General features: G+C 42.9%; 1 protein-coding gene across 4 annotated transcripts in view; it reads right to left on the minus strand.

Annotated features, from left to right (window-relative positions):
• The window catches only part of TUBGCP2 (tubulin gamma complex component 2), an 888554-nt gene that overhangs the window by 679462 nt on the left and 191148 nt on the right, over positions 1-17944 (minus strand). For all 4 annotated transcript variants that reach the window (XM_069753054.1, XM_069753055.1, XM_069753056.1 and 1 more), the window contains exon 6: positions 12938-13145. In XM_069753054.1, the coding sequence (XP_069609155.1) occupies positions 12938-13145 (208 nt within the window). The remainder of the gene's footprint in view (positions 1-12937; positions 13146-17944) is intronic.

Genomic DNA, 17944 nt, shown 5'->3' on the forward strand with positions numbered 1-17944 from the left:
CCACAGTATCCACACCAGGACAGTCAGAAGACTCAACCTGCCCTGAAGAGAAACGAGGATGGAAACCAGAATTGCAGAAAAACGGCGAAAACAAAGTAGCCGAGCTGGCCCGATTAATAAGGGCGAACTCAGCCAAAGGCAAAAAAGACACCCAATCATCCTGATCGGCAGAAACAAAACATCTCAGATATGTTTCCAAGGTCTGATTGGTTCGTTCAGTCTGGCCCTTTGTCTGAGGATGGAAAGCCGAGGAAAAAGACAAATCAATGCCCATCCTAGCACGAAAGGCTCGCCAAAACCTCGAAACAAACTGGGAACCTCTGTCAGAAACGATGTTCTCCGGAATGCCATGTAAACGAACCACATGCTGGAAGAACAATGGTACCAAATCAGAGGAGGAAGGCAATTTAGACAAGGGTACCAAATGGACCATCTTCGAGAAGCGATCACAAACAACCCAAATGACCGACATTTTTTGAGAGACGGGGAGATCCGAAATAAAATCCATAGAGATGTGTGTCCAGGGCCGCTTTGGGACTGGCAAGGGCAAAAGCAACCCACTGGCACGAGAACAGCAGGGCTTAGCCCGAGCACAAATCCCACAGGACTGCACAAATGAACGCACATCCCGCGACAGACGGCCACCAAAAGGATCTAGCCACCAAATCTCTCGTACCAAAGATTCCAGGATGACCAGCCAACACCGAACCATGAACCTCAGAGATAACTCTACTCGTCCATTTATCAGGGACAAACAGTTTCTCCGCTGGGCAATGATCAGGTCTATTAGCCTGAAATTTTTGCAGCACCCGCCGCAAATCAGGGGAGATGGCAGACAAAATTACCCCCTCCTTGAGAACACCCGCCGGCTCAGACAAACCCGGAGAGTCGGGCACAAAACTCCTAGACAGGGCATCCGCCTTCACATTTTTAGAGCCCGGAAGGTACGAAACCACGAAGTCAAAACGGGAGAAAAACAGCGACCAACGAGCCCGTCTAGGATTCAACCAATTGGCAGACTCGAGATAAGTCAAGTTCTTATGTTCAGTCAAGACCACCACGCGATGCTTAGCTCCTTCAAGCCAATGACGCCACTCCTCGAATGCCCACTTCATGGCCAACAACTCTCGATTGCCAACATCATAATCACGCTCAGCAGGCGAAAACTTCCTGGAAAAGAAGGCGCATGGTCTCATCACCGAGCCATCAGAACTTCTTTGCGACAAAACAGCCCCTGCTCCAATCTCAGAAGCATCAACCTCGACCTGGAACGGGAGCGAAACATCTGGTTGACACAACACAGGGACAGAAGAAAAATGACGCTTCAACTCTTGAAAAGCTTCCACAGCAGCAGAAGACCAATTGACCACATCAGCACCCTTTTTGGTTAAATCAGTCAACGGTTTAGCAATACTAGAAAAATTATTGATGAAGCGACGATAAAAATTAGCAAAGCCCAGGAACTTTTGCAGACTCTTCAGAGATGTCGGCTGAGTCCAATCATAAATGGCCTGAACTTTAACAGGGTCCATCTCGATAGTAGAAGGGGAAAAAATGAAACCCAAAAATGAAACCTTCTGAACACCAAAGAGACACTTTGACCCCTTCACAAACAAAGAATTCGCACGCAGGACCTGGAACACCATTCTGACCTGCCTCACGTGAGACTCCCAATCATCCGAGAAGACCAAAATGTCATCTAAGTACACAATCAGGAATTTATCCAGGTACTCTCAGAAGATGTCATGCATAAAGGACTGAAACACTGATGGAGCATTAGAAAGCCCGAATGGCATAACCAGGTACTCAAAATGGCCCTCGGGCGTATTAAATGCTGTTTTCCATTCATCGCCCTGTTTAATGCGCACAAGATTATACGCACCACGAAGATCTATCTTGGTGAACCAACTAGCCCCCTTAATCCGAGCAAACAAATCAGACAGCAGCGGCAAGGGGTACTGAAATTTGACCGTGATTTTATTTAGAAGGCGATAATCAATACAAGGTCTCAGCGAACCATCCTTCTTGGCCACAAAAAAGAACCCTGCTCCCAATGGCGACGACGACGGGCGAATATGACCCTTCTCCAAGGATTCCTTTACGTAACTCCGCATAGCGGCGTGCTCAGGCACAGACAAATTAAACAGTCGACCTTTAGGAAACTTACTACCAGGAATCAAATCGATTGCGCAATCACAATCCCTATGCGGAGGTAGGGCATTGGACTTGGGCTCATCAAATACATCCCGGTAATCCGACAAGAACTCTGGGACCTCAGAAGGGGTGGATGATGAAATAGACAGAAATGGAACATCACCATGTACCCCCTGACAACCCCAGATGGACACAGACATTGATTTCCAATCCAATACTGGGTTATGGACTTGTAGCCATGGCAACCCCAACACGACCACATCATGCAGATTATGCAACACCAAAAAGCGAACATCCTCCTGATGCGCAGGAGCCATGCACATCGTCAGTTGGGTCCAGTACTGAGGCTTATTCTTGGCCAAAGGTGTAGCATCAATTCCTCTCAATGGAATAGGATACTGCAAGGGCTCCAAGAAAAACCCACAGCGCCTAGCATACTCCAAGTCCATCAAATTCAGGGCAGCGCCTGAATCCACAAATGCCATGACAGAATAGGATGACAGAGAGCAGATCAAAGTAACGGACAAAAGAAATTTCAACTGTACCGTACCAATGGTGGCAGAGCTAGCGAACCGCTTAGTGCGCTTAGGACAATCGGAGATAGCATGAGTGGAATCACCACAGTAAAAACACAGCCCATTCCGTCGTCTGTGTTCTTGCCGTTCAGCTCTGGTCAAAGTCCTATTGCATTGCATAGGCTCAGGTTTATGCTCAGATAATACCACCAAATGGTGCACAGTTTTACGCTCACGTAAGCGTCGATCGATCTGAATGGCCAAAGACATAGACTCATTCAGACCAGCAGGCATAGGAAATCCCACCATGACATCTTTAAGGGCTTCAGAAAGACCCTTTCTGAAAATTGCTGCCAGAGCACATTCATTCCATTGAGTGAGCACAGACCACTTCCTAAATTTCTGACAATATACCTCTACCTCATCCTGACCCTGACACAGAGCCAGCAAGATTTTCTCTGCCTGATCCACTGAATTAGGTTCGTCATAAAGCAATCCAAGCGCCAGGAAAAACGCATCAACATCACGCAATGCCGGATCCCCTGGCGCAAGGGAAAATGCCCAGTCTTGAGGGTCGCCACGTAATAAAGAAATAATGATCTTTACTTGTTGAACTGGGTCACCAGAGGAGCGGGGTTTCAAAGCCAGAAATAGTTTACAATTATTTTTGAAATTCAGAAACTTAGCTCTATCTCCAGAAAATAACTCAGGAATAGGAATTTTAGGTTCTAACATAGGATTCTGAACCACTAAATCTTGAATGTTCTGAACACTTATAGCGAGATTATCCATCAAAGAGGACAGACCTTGAATGTCCATGTCTACACCTGTGTTCTGAACCACCCTGATGTAAAGGGGAAAAGAAAGACAAAACACAGTGCAAAGAAAAAAAAATGGTCTCAGAACTTCTCTTTTCCCTCTATTGAGAAGCATTAGTACTTTGGTCCTCCAGTACTGTTATGAACAGGTGATTCAGAACCACAATGGACCTAGTGGTTAAGAGCACACAAAGTGACCTGATAGTTACTAACATAGGACGAGCTCTGAGACGTGGAAACTCTGCTGACCGCAATCCCTAATCCTATCATACCACACTAGAGGTAGCCGTGGATTGCGCCTAACGCTCCCTATGCAACTCGGCACAGCCTGAGAAACTAACTAGCCCTGAAGATAGAAAAATAAGCCTACCTTGCCTCAGGGAAATTCCCCAAAGGAAAAGGCAGCCCCCCACATATAATGACTGTGAGTTAAGATGAAAATACAAACACAGAGATGAAATAGATTTAGCAAAGTGAGGCCCGACTTACTGAATAGACCAAGGATAGGAAAGATAGCTTTGCGGTCAACACAAAAACCTACAAACAACCACGCAGAGGGGCAAAAAGACCCTCCGCACCGACTAACGGTACGGAGGTGCTCCCTCTGCGTCTCAGAGCTTCCAGCAAGCAAGAAAAACCAATATAGCAAGCTGGACAGAAAATATAGCAAACAAAAGTAACACAAGCAGAACTTAGCTTATGCAGGGCAGACAGGCCACAAGAACGATCCAGGAGAGAGCCAGACCAATACTGGAACATTGACTGGAGGCCAGGAACAAAGAACTAGGTGGAGTTAAATAGAGCAGCACCTAACGACTTAACCTCGTCACCTGAGGAAGGAAACTCAGAAGCCGCAGCCCCACTCACATATACCAGCGGAAGCTCATAGACAGAACCAGCCGAAGTACCACTCATGACCACAGGAGGGAGCTCGACCACAGAATTCACAACAGGCGGAGCCTGAAGTAAAGTTTACAGGCTTCCTGAAAAACCAAAAATGTATCTCTCCCTCCAGATAACCTGTCAGGAAGAGATATCTTGGGCTCTGGTTGAGCATGTACCTGGGCCGAAGCCCAAAACCCCACCAACTGCTGCAGCTGCTGCACCACCTCACCACGAAGCACCTTAAACTCATCAGTGAGGGTCTGAAGCAGTAGGGCAAAGGCCTACATTTGAGCCATAGCTCATCAGAAAAAAAAAAGGTAGGGAGGACCAAGTCACCGACCTGTCCCTGTCTCCTGTTAAACCCTGAACTAAACCCCCAACGCCCACCCCAGGAGGTGAACAGAGAAAACAGCACCACAAAGCAAATAAACAGGAATAAACAATATGAGAGTGAGGGGAACACGATACCAAAAGGTGAATGCACAAACTACAAAGTAACAAAGAAACAATAACACCACACTTAGCTTTCTCTGCTGCAATGCACCGCACAGCAGAGTAAGGCACCAGGAATAAGTATTAAGCTGTAGAACCACAGCACTCAGCAAGCTCCTATTCCAGCAGGGTTGGTATCCAAAGGACCTGTATAACCAACAGTCAGCTGAAGCACCAGGTGACCTTATAAAGGATGGTGCGAGTGGTCACAAATATCAGCTGACCCAGCAGCAATGCAATAACACCAGCGGCCACCGGGGGGAGTAAACTGCATTAACCCCAATGACCAGAAAGGAAAAAAATTTATATCTGAGGGAAACCAGATCTGCCACAGATCCAAACATGGATCGTGATAGGTGTCACTTTTGGGTATTTGCTTTCATATTGACCCCTCAAAGTGACTTCAAATATGATGTGGTCTCTAAAAAAAAATGGTTTTGTAAAATTTGTTGAAAAAATTAGAAATCGCTGGTCAACTTTTAACCCTTATAACTTTCTAACGAAAAAAAATTGTTGATTCCAAAATTGTGCTGATGTAACGTAAAAATATATGAAATATTATATACTAACTAGCTTGTGTGATATGACTCTCTGATTTAAAGGCATAAAATTTTAAAGTTTGAAAATTGCAAAATTTTCAAAATTTTTGCAAAATTTCTATTTTGTTTAAAACTAAACGCAAGTCATATCAAAGGAATTTTACCACGAACATGAAGTACAATATGTCACGAGAAAATGTAAGAATCATCAGGATCCGTTGAAGTGTTCCAGAGTTATTACCTCAGAGTGACAGTGGTCAGAAGTGTAAAAATTGGCAGGGTCAGAAAGGTTTAAACAGGCTGGGTCTTGAAGGGGTTAATTTATTTTTGTGCCAATCAGTTTAAGCATGCCCTGCGCATACATAGTTTTTGAATCAATTTATTGATCTCCACATTTTTGGACATCATTTTATGTAAAAAAAAAATTGTTTAAATTTTAAAATTATTAGTTTCAATAAAGTTTCAATTTTATATGAATTTTTATGGTGATTAATTTGTGACTATTATGTTTAAATAAAATATTATTTATCATAAATGGTGGTCTGATGAATATTTTTTTAAGGGTTATACTTCATGGAAAAATAGCTGCTAGGAAACCACTGCTAAGGACAGGCAACAAGCAGAAGAGACTTGTTTGGGCTAAAGAACACAAGGAATGGACATTAGACCAGTGGAAATCTGTGCTTTGCTCTGATGAGTCCAAATTTGAGATCTTTGGTACCAACCACATGTCTTTGTGCGACGCAGAAAAGGTGAACGGATGGACTCTACATGCCTGGTTCCCACCGTGAAGCATTGAAGAGGCGGTGTGATGGTGTGGGGGTGCTTTCCTGGTGACACTGTTGGGGATTTATTCAAAATTGAAGGCATACTGAACCAGCATTCCTACCACAGCATCTTGCAGCGGCATGCTATTCCATCCGGTTTGCGTTTAGTTGGACCATCATTTATTTTTCAACAGGAAAATGACCCCAAACACCTCCAGGCTGTGTAAGGGCTATTTGACCAAGAAGGAGGGTGATGGGGTGCTACGCCAGATGACCTGGCCTCCACAGTCACCAGACCTGAACCCAATCGAGATGGTTTGGGGTGAGCTGGACCGCAGAGTGAAGGCAAAAGGGCCAATAAGTGCTAAGCATCTCTGGGAACTCTTTCAAGATTGTTGGAAGACCATTCCGGGTGACCATCTCTTGAAGTTCATCAAGAGAATGCCAAGAGCGTGCAAAGCAGTCATCAAAGCAAAAGGTGGCTACTTTGAAGAACCTACAATATAAGACAATTTCTGTTTCACACTTTTTTGTTAAGTATATAAATACCACGTGTTAATTCATAGTTTTGCTGGCTTCAGTGTGAATTTACAATTTTCATAGTCCTAAAACTACAGAAAAATCTTTAAATGAGAAGGTGTTTCCAAACGTTTGGTCTGTACTATATCTACTATATAATTGTCTAAGGGTCACTTCTGTCTTTCTGTCTGTCTGTCACGGATATTCATTGGTCGCGGACCCTGTCATGGCTGCTGCGACCAATCAGCGACGGCCACAGTCCGATTAGTCCCTCCCCTGCAGTCAGCGCCCGAAGCCCGCTCCATATTCCCCGCAGTCACCGCTCACACAGGGTTAATGCCAGTGGTAATGGACTGCGTTATGCCACGGATAACTCACGCAGTTACCGCCGCTATTAACCCTGTGTGACCAAGTTTTTTACTGTTGATGCTGCCTATGCAGCGTCAATAGTAAAAACATCTAATGTTAAAAATGATTAAAAAATAAATAAAGAATCATTATATACTCACCTTTCGCGACGCTCCGGTGACCGCTCCATGCAAGCGGCAGGTTCCGGTGCCAAGGATAGAATGGGAAAAGGACCTGCCATGACGTCACGGTCATGTGACCCCGACGTCATCACAGGCACTGCGCTTGCGCGAGAAGGACCTGCCATGGTGTCACGGTCATGTGACCGCGACGTCATCACAGGTCCTTCTCGCGCAGGCGCGCAGGGCCTGTGATGACGTCGCGGTTACATGATCGTGACGTCATGGCATGTCCTTCTTGCGCAGGCGTGCAGGGCCTGTGAGGACGTTGCGGTTATGTGACCGCGACGTCATCACAGGTCATGCGTGCCTGCGCAAGAAGTACGTGCCATGACGTCACGGTCATGTGACCGAACAACAAGGGGCCCTCGGAAGGTGAGTATGTGTTTATTTTTTAACCTATGACATACGTAGCTGGGCAATATACTACGTGACAGGCCAATATACTACGTGGCTCTGTGATGTATACTACGTGACTGGGCAATATACTATGTGCCTGAGCAATATACTACGTGCCTGGGCAATATACTACGTGCCTGGGCAATATACTACGTGGCTGGGCAATACACTACGTCACTGGGCAATACACTACGTGGTTGGGCAATATACTACATGGCTGGGCAATAAACAACCAACATGACTGGGCAATATACTGCGTGGCTGGGCAATATACTACGTGGACATGCATATTCTAGAATACCCGATGCGTTAGAATCGGGCCACCATCTAATAGATATATATATATATATATATATATATATATATATATATATATATATATATATATATATATATATATATATATATATATATATATCTATATCTATATATATATGTAGAGAGAGAGAGAGAGAGAGAGAGAGAGAGAAAGGTCCACCATGAAATGATCCAAACTACCGTATATACTTGAGGATTAGCCGACCCTAGTATAAGCCGAGGGACCTAATTTTGCCACAAACTGGGATAACATTGACTTGAGTATAAGCCTTGGGTGGGGAATGCAGCAGCTACTGATAAATTTCAAAAATAAAAAAGGAAAATTAAGTGACACATAAGTAGGTTAAATGTTTTTGAATATCTATATTGAATCAGGAGCCCCATAAGATGCTCCATACAAAATACGCCCCATATAATGCTGCATAAAGGTTAATGATGGCCCCATAAGATGATCCATATTAAAATATACCCCATATAATGCTAAGCAAAGGATAATGATGCCAGAGAAGATGCTCCACATTAAAGTATGCCCCATAAAATTCTTCACAAAGCATAATGATGCCCCATAAGATGCAAAATACAAAAATATGTCCCATATAATGCTGCACAAAGGATAATGATGCCCCATTAGATGCTCCATATTAAAATATGCCACATATAATGCTGCTGCTGCGATTAAAAAAAAAAAAATGACATTCACCTCTCATCACTGCCCGCTGCTCCTCAGCGTCGCATGGATCTCTGCAGTAACTGTTCAGGCAGAGGGCGCTGTTATGATAGGCAATTCAGTAACACAATGTACATAGCGATCAGATCACAAGTTCTTTCACATACAGTGATCTGACAATAACCCAAAATAATAGAACGAGCTCTGAGACGTGGGAACTCTGTAGACCGCAATTCCTGATCCTCTCCAAACACAACTAGAGGCAGCCGTGGATTGCGCCTAACGCTACCTATGCAACTCGGCACAGCCTGAGAAACTAACTAGCCTGAAGATAGAAAAACAAGCCTACCTTGCCTCAGAGAAATACCCCAAAGGAAAAGGCAGCCCCCCACATATAATGACTGTGAGTAAGATGAAAAGACAAACGTAGGGATGAAATAGATTCAGCAAAGTGAGGCCCGATATTCTAGACAGAACGAGGATAGAAAAGATAACTTTGCGGTCTACACAAAACCCTAAAGAAAACCACGCAAAGGGGGCAAAAAGACCCTCCGTACCGAACTAACGGCACGGAGGTACACCCTTTGCGTCCCAGAGCTTCCAGCAAAACAAATAGACAAGCTGGACAGAAAAAATAGCAACAAATAGCAAAGAAGCACTTAGCTATGCAGAGCAGCAGGCCACAGGAATGATCCAGAGATACACAAGTCCAACACTGGAACATTGACAGGAAGCATGGATCAAAGCATTAGGTGGAGTTAAGTAGAGAAACAGCTAACGAGCTCACCAGATCACAAACGGAAACTCCCAGAGAGAATCAGCCGAAGTACCACTTGTGACCACAGGAGTGAACTCTGCCACAGAATTCACAACAGGGCGCGCACTAATCACGTCATTGTGCCCTGTGACCTTAACGTCACAGCCAGAGGACCCAGAAGACACAGCGCGGCAGGGGAACAGGGACAGGTGAATATCGCATGGCTCATCCTCCCGACGCTGCATATCAGTCCCTGATTCTCGGGCACCGGCATCTCTCTTCCTGCCTTAATTCCTGTGCTGAGCTGTCAGTGATACCACTCATTAAAGTAATGAATATCAGCTCCACGCCTATGAGAGTGGAGACGCGTGCATATTCATTACTCAAGCCTGCCGCACTCTCTATACCTGTACCCCCGGCCGTGAAGATTTTTATCCTGTAAGTAATAAAGATACCTGTCTTGGAAGGATCGGTGAGTGCTGCCTTTCTTTATCTTCGTTTTATTATTTATTGGCATATGTTGTCGGCAGAAGCACCCGAGGTCCGGCGGCCATATATCTGCTACAGGCGTGGAAGCTCAGCTGTGTCATTAGGAGGTGGTGCGGTCTACTGTGTTTCTTCAAAGACTGATGATATTCATTACTCTAATGAGCGGTACCACGTGACCGCTCAGCACAGGAAGGAAGACAAGAGAGGTGCCAGCGCCCGAGATGCAGGGACTGATATGCAGCGATGACACCAGGAGGATGAGTACCATGTCTTCAGCTCCAGCTTCAGCTGTGTTGCTTACCTCATGTACAGGGAATTGAAGTAGCTTAGGTATCCATCGTTACGACCACTAACCGCTAATTAAAGGTCACTATATGAGTGGTTGTAACCATGGACACTTCAGCTATTTCAATACACTGCATATGGGGTAAGCAACATAGCAAATCAAAAGAACTATACTACATTTCTAATAGGAGGCATTTGCTAATATTATTACACGTACTACATTTTGGGATAGGAATTCAGACAATACCTGCAGTGCAGAAGATACAGAAACAAAATGTACAAACTGGTTAAGAGTATGTCAAGGTATGAAGGGAGAGACAATTGAATGAAACCCACTGAATGCCCCACGGAGCTGGAAGAATTGTGTGGAAATCGATACACCCATTCTTAAACTGTTATTAGCACCTCTATGGGGATAACTTCTACACTAGCAGTGCTTTCTTCAAGTCCCTCTCTGATACAGCTACCGCAGCACTTAGCGCTGTGCACAGAAAACAGAGGTCTCACTAGATCACAAACTGCTCAGGGACTCTGCTCAGAAATGGTGAGAGCAGGGCCCAATGTATCAAAAAATGCTGTTGGACAAGTATAAGGACAAAGTGGATGTCCTTATCTTGACCACAAAATGTGGAAATGGTTATACACCCACCACTTTACCACGTACTGCAACTTACCAAAACAGAATGCATCAAAACAAAAACAACAATTGATAGGGTTTTAACTCACAACACCTTTGAACTCTCTTTTGCAATAATAAATAAATTGTTTCAGAATTATAATAACAGATGGTACTTGTGGAATAAAGAATTTCCTTTCAAGGTCACTGCCTGTCGTACAAGATATGTAACCAAACTGGACCAGAATAATGAATAAGTATTGTATACGTACCGTTTTAATAGTTTAAGCTTTATAACAGTTATATCTTATACAAGTTAGTAATGCAATTGAAAAAAGGGCGCTCTTAGTGACCTATATATCCCCCTTTGTTCCACTTTCACTTTAGATATCCTTCCTTCCCTGGTTCCCCCTTCTTCCACACTTAAATTTTCCTCTCATTCCTTCTTTTCTATATACAGTTGTTTAAAAAAAAAAGAGTTTGCCCCTTCCTGATTTTCTATTCTTTTGCATGTTTGTCACACTTAAAATGTTTCAGTTCACAACATTTAAATATTAGACAAAGATAACACAAGTTAACAAAATGCATTTTTATAATGAAGGTCTTTATTAAGGGAAAAATAAATCCAAAACTACAGGTCCCTGTGTGAAAAAGTGATAATCCCCTAAACGTAATAACTGGTTGAGCCAAACTTCACAGCAACAACTGCAATGAAGCATTTGCAATAACGGGGGGTCTTTTTAAACACTCTGGAGGAATTTTGGCCGAATCATCTTTGCAGAATTGTTGTAATTCAGCCATCTTGGAGGGTTTCCGTGCATGAACCTCCTTTTTAAGGTCATGCCATAGCATTTCAATCGGATTAAAGTCAGGACTTTGACTAGGCCACTCCAAAGTCTTAATTTTGTTTTTTCTCAAGCCATTTAGAGGTGGACTTGCTGGTGTATGCTGTATCATTGTACTGCTGCTTAACCCAAGTGAACTTCAGCTTGAGGTCACAAACAGATGCCCAGACAATCTTCTTCATGATTTTTGTTAGACAGCAGAATTCATGGTTCCATTTACCACAGCAAGACTTCCGGGTCCTGTAGCAGCCTAAGAGCCCCAGAGCATCAATCTGCCACCACTATATTTGACAGCTCATATGATGTTCTTTGCCTGAAATGCTGTGTTACTTATACGCAAGATGTAATGGGACATACACCTTACAAAAACATCAACTATTGTCTAGTCAGTTAACGGAGTATTCTGACAAAAGTCTTGGGGATCATCAAGATGTTATCTGGCAAAACTGAGATGAGCTTTTATGTTCTTATTGCTCAGCAGTGGTTTTGGTCTTGGAACCAGGCCATGTAGGCTATTTTGCCCAGAATCCTCCTTATGCTGGAGTCATGAACACGGACCTTAACTGAGTCCTGCAGTTTTTTTATATGTTGTTGTGGGGTCTTTTGTGTCTTCTTGGATGAGTTGTCACTGCGCTCTTGGGGTAATTTTGGTCGGCCAGCCACTCCTGGGAAGGTTCACCACTGTTCCACGTTTTCGCCATTTGAGGATAATGGCTCTCACTGAGGTTTGCTGGAGTCCCAAACCTTTAGAAATGTCTTTCTAACCTTTTTTAGACTGATAGATCTAAATTACTTTGTTTCTCATTTGTTTCAGAATTTCTTTAGATTACACATGATGTCTAGCTTTTGAGCAACTTTTGGTCTACTTCACTTTGTCAGGTAGGTCTCATTTAAGTGATTTATTGATTGAGAACAAGTGTGGCAGCAATCACGATTGAGTTTTGCTATGGAATTTAAACTCAGCTTCCAAAAGAGGTGATAAACGATATTTAATTTATGTTTTAATGAGGGGTAATCACTTTTCACACAGGGCCCTGTAAATTTGGATTTCTTTTCTCCTTAATAACAAAGACCTTCATTTAAAAACTGCATTTTGTCATATCTTTGTTTAATATTTCAATTTGTTTAGCTATCTGAAACATTTAAGTATGACAAACACGCAAAAGAATAGGAAATCAGGAAGGGGGAAATCACAACAGTATATTTGATATTTACTTTTTTTTCCTTCCCCTAGTGTAAACATTCCTTCAAAAATAATCTGATGAAAACAAAACATCAATACTATATTGATGAATGAAAATTCCTTGTGCATTATATTCTTTTAACGATTACAGTGTTTTAGTACCTGATAATTGAGGAATAGCTGGCTGCTACAGGTAGTATCCTGTTCACAAGTTCTTTTACAGACATATCCAAGTTTGGGTCTACTGAGAAAGAGCGTATCTGACGTCCCACTATGGGCTGTGCAGTAATATACCGTCCATCAACTCCAACCAGAACATACAGTAGATCTTCAACTATGGCTACTTCCTGTGAGGGTAAAGCAAGGGTTCCTAAAGAAAATAAAGAGACAATAGTGAAACATCCAAGTTAATACAAATAATACAGAATACCTGCTAAAATAGTATTTGTTTCTACATCGGCATTGCCTGAATGAGCAGAATATTTAAGATGAAAACGAACATGGCTGTTAAAGAGTGACTGTTACAACACAAAATGACTGAGGAAACCAAGCATAAAAACTCGGTGCATGACCAAACAGTTTAGCGCAATATTCAATCTGCTTATTTTGCATGTATTTCTGCCCTCCTTTGGCATCTAGAAAGCCAGTATTGTCCATCAAATTAATGGATGCAAAATAAATAGATGGAAAGGTTGAGTGAACTACTCGGTCACACAGGTGAACTTAACACCTACCTGTGCTTGGTTTGAACAGTCAGTTTTGCCCCCCCCCCCCCCACACTATGATTGTTGTCATTGGGTGTTCAATCCTGAATATCATAACAGCACGATGATGTCCGATCGCATCAATCAGTGAATTAGAGACGCAGTCTGACCTCACAGTGACCGCTCCGTTTCGACTCATTCCAGCTTGGAGACGTTGCACAGCAGTCTCAGTGTTATAATGATGTGAAACTGCAGGGTCTTATGGTGCCACAGACTTTTTTTTTTTTTTTTTTTAAGTCCATCTCTAATGCTGCTGCTGTTCTTGCTAGAAAAAAGAAAACATCCCTGATCCATTACAGTCCTTTGCTTTTTCCTGAGCTACCCCAATCCTCCTCTGCCCCCTTTCCCCACTGCCCCGTCTGCAGCCAAACACTGATAAATACTTGATCAATCTTTTTTTCTGCAGTTTTTTCATGCGTCCTGCAGCCGCTTAGGCTTCTTTCACACTTCAGTTGTTTGGCGTCAGTCACTACCGACATAGTGACGGATTGACGGATCCGTCACAATTGTTGATAAAACGGTTCTAACGGATCCGTTTTTTTAACGGATCCGTTACTTGGGGGTTGTCTGGGAACAGTATCTACTTTTTGGAGCATGCGCAATTGAAAAAACGGATTGGGGCGACGGATCCGACGAAATGACGGTTGCGACGGATCCGTCGCCCATAGGCGGCCATTCTATGGAATGGCGGACGCGACGGATCCGTCGCGATCCGCCATTTTGGCGTTGACAAAAAAACGTTTCAATGTCCGTCTATGTCCAGAAAACGTCCGCCAAATTTCGACGGATCCATCGCATGGCGGATGGAACGGACGACCATCCGTCACAATCCATCGCTAATGCAAGTCTATGGGAAAATAACGGATCCGTCAAAAAAAATTGACGGATCCGTCATTTGAGGAAAATGGCGGTTTTAGACTGACGCCAAACAACTGAAGTGTGAAAGAGGCCTTAACCGCTGACCAGTGTCGCACATTACTGATCGGCGCATGTGCTTGCTTTTGGCCAGGACTTTTTCCCCGTCCACGTTTTCCCCCCTTCTGCAACACATCCATGCGTGCGTCCTACAGCCGCTGAGCGCATATCAGTAACGCACATGATTGATCTGCATCTGTTTTTTTCTGTGAAAAAAAATTAATAAAAATAATTTGTATAAGTTGACAGGGTTATGCTGTAGTAGTCAGTGTCTACAGTATTTTTTACTGAATATAGTCAGGATTAGTGTCAAGATCGTTGAAGGTGCTCAGTAACTTGTTTTTACTGATGTCCTTTTATTGAGATTGTCTTATTTTACAAAATGTTATATTCTTTTTTTTTTTTTTCAAAATTCTTTTTTTCTATTTTTTTATTTTTCTTCTGATTGAAAAAAAAAAATGTTTACAGCAAACATTTAGGCTATGTGCACGTCAAGATTTCTGGCAGAAATTTTCCTGACAAAAACCTGACATTTCTGCCAGAAATCCGCATGCGTTTTTTTTCGCGTTTTTTTTCATGTGTTTTTGACACGTTTTTGACGTGTTTTTGTTGCGTTTTTTCCCAAATGCATAGAATCGCGGGAAAAACGCAGAAAATCCGCAAAATTAATGAGAATGATGCTGTTTTTTACCACGATGCGTTTTTTTCGCGGAAAAAAACGCATCATGTGCACAAATTGCAGAATGCATTCTAAATGATAGGATGCATGTGTATGCAGTTTCTAATGCGTTTTTATTGCGAAAAAAATGCGAAAAAACGTGAACGTGTGCACATACCCTTATGCACACGAATAAAATTAAACTCTACAAGCTGTCCAAGAGTATCTCAGGGTACACACACAATTTAGGGTTTATGATGGGAAGGACACTCCCATCATCCCCATATTGGGAATGAGTTTGAAAATTGTGTGGGATTTGGTGCACCCACTGCTGGATCAAAGGTTATCACCTCTATGTAGATAACTTTTATACAAGCATAACACTGCTCAAGTCCCTCTCTGCCAGAGCTACAGCACCCTGAGGTACCGTGTTTAAAAATCAGAGAGGACTCCCTAGGACAATAATTGTGCAGTTGTTCAGAAAGGGCAAGAGCAGAGCCCAATGTAGCGACAACATGCTGGTGGTCAAGTACAAGAGGGATGTCCTTTTCCTGACCACCATACCTGGCGATGGCAGCACCCCCACTGTTTTACGAGGTTCCTCTACACAGGTCCACAAAAGATACTGTGTACTGAGGTATAATAAAATATGGGGGGAGTTGATCTCTTTGATCAAGTCCTCCAGCCCTACAGTGCCATGAGAAAAGCTCAGGTGTGGTGCAAGAAGCTGGACATGCAAATCGTACAGTTGGCATTGTATAATGCTTTCGTGCTATCATGATGTGCAGGCAAGACTGGTACATTCCTTCAGTTCCAGGAGGCATTGATTGGCCCTAATATTTGGAAGTCAGGAAGGGGAAGGGCCCAGCACTTCTGGAACCGAATGTACCCGTATCGTACTAGGGCAACATTTCCCAGGTGTGGCCCCTCAAATCACAAAGAAAATAAGGTTGCAAATAGGTGCAGAAGGGGGATAAGAAAATACACTACTTAATGTGACAACTGCCACGACAAACCTGGCTTGCTTAAAAAAATATGCTTCAAACTGTACCACACATCCATGAACTACCAAAATTATTTCTGACTTGCACAACTCACATATGCCAACCTGATGCACTCTACAAAACTTACATATATGCCAACTTGATGCATTCTATACAATTTACATATACCAACCTGATGCACTCTACATGACTCAAGTTTTATAGCAAAAACAAAACAAGGTGGAAATTAAAGTGCACTGCCTGTACCACGTGCCACGCCAGAGAGGCAACGGCAGATTAGGGAGGTTAATAAGTGGCTCAAGAATTGGTGTAGGAAGGAGGGGTTTGGGTTCCTTCAGAACTGGGCCGACTTCTCAGTTGGCTACAGGCTCTACGCTAGGGACGGGCTGCACCTCAATGGGGAAGGTGCAGCTGTGCTGGGGGAGAAAATGGCTAGAAGATTGGAGGAGTGTTTAAACTAGGAATTGGGGGGGGGGAGGGTATTCAATATATAGGAGGGGAAGATAGTGCAGATAGAGACCTGGGCACAAATAAGGAAGTTGGGGGTGGCGGTGGCATGGGGGGTGGGGTTAGAACAGTTAATAATTTAAGAAAGCATAGAGGTACAGACAGGAACATCAAGTGCATGTATACTAATGCCAGAAGCCTCGCCAACAAAATGGACGAATTAGAACTAATGTTGTTGGAGCATAATTATGACATGGTGGGGATATCTGAAACGTGGCTGGATGAGAGCCATGACTGGGCTGTTAACTTGCAGGGCTATAGCTTGTTCAGAAATGACTGTACAGATAAGCGAGGGGGTGGGGTGTGTCTGTATGTAAAATCGTCCTTAAAACCCATCCTGCGTGATAATATAGGTGAATTTAATGAAAATGTAGAATCCCTGTGGGTAGAGATAAGGGGAGGCGGAAAAATAATAAATTACTGATAGGGGTTTGTTATAAATCTCCAAAAATAATGGAAGCAATGGAGAATATCCTCGTAAAGCAAATAGAAGAAGCTGCGACTCAAGGAGAAGTCATTATTATGGGGGACTTCAACTACCCTGAAATAGATTGGGGAACAGAAACCTGCAGTTCAAGCAAAAGTAATCGGTTTTTGACAACTATGAGAGACAATTACCTTTCACAACTGGTTCAGGACCCAACAAGAAGGGGGGCACTGCTAGACCTAATATTAACCAACAGGCCAGACCGCATATCAAACATAAGGGTAGGGGGTCACTTGGGAAATAGCAATCACAAAATAATAAGTTTTCATGTATCCTTTAATAAGATTTGTAGTAGAGGGCTTACAAGGACAATTTCAGGAGGGCAAATTTCCAACGGATGAGAGGATCTTGGTGCAATTAACTGGGACGATATACTGAGACATAAAAATACACAAAGAAAATGGGAGACGTTTATTAGCATCCTGGATAGTACCTGTGCACAGTATATACCGTATGGGAATAAACATACTAGAAATAGGAGGAAACCAATATGGCTAAATAGAGCTGTAAGGGGCGCAATAAGTGACAAAAAGAAAGCATTTAGAGAATTAAAGGAAGTAGGTAGTGATGAGGCATTAAATAAATACAAAAAATTAAATAAATTCTGTAAAAAGCAAATCAAGGCAGCAAAGATTGAGTCAGAGAGACTCATTGCCAGAGAGAGTAAAAATAATCCTAAAATATTCTTTAACTACATAAATAGTAAGAAACTAAAAAATGATAGTGTTGGCCCCCTTAAAAATAGTCTGGGTGAAATGGTGGATGAGGATGAGGAAAAAGCCAATATGCTAAATGACTTTTTTTCATCAGTATTTACACAAGAAAATCCCATGG

The sequence above is a fragment of the Ranitomeya imitator genome, chromosome 2 (genome assembly GCF_032444005.1).
Source record: "Ranitomeya imitator isolate aRanImi1 chromosome 2, aRanImi1.pri, whole genome shotgun sequence".
NCBI classification, from domain to species: Eukaryota; Metazoa; Chordata; class Amphibia; order Anura; family Dendrobatidae; genus Ranitomeya; species Ranitomeya imitator.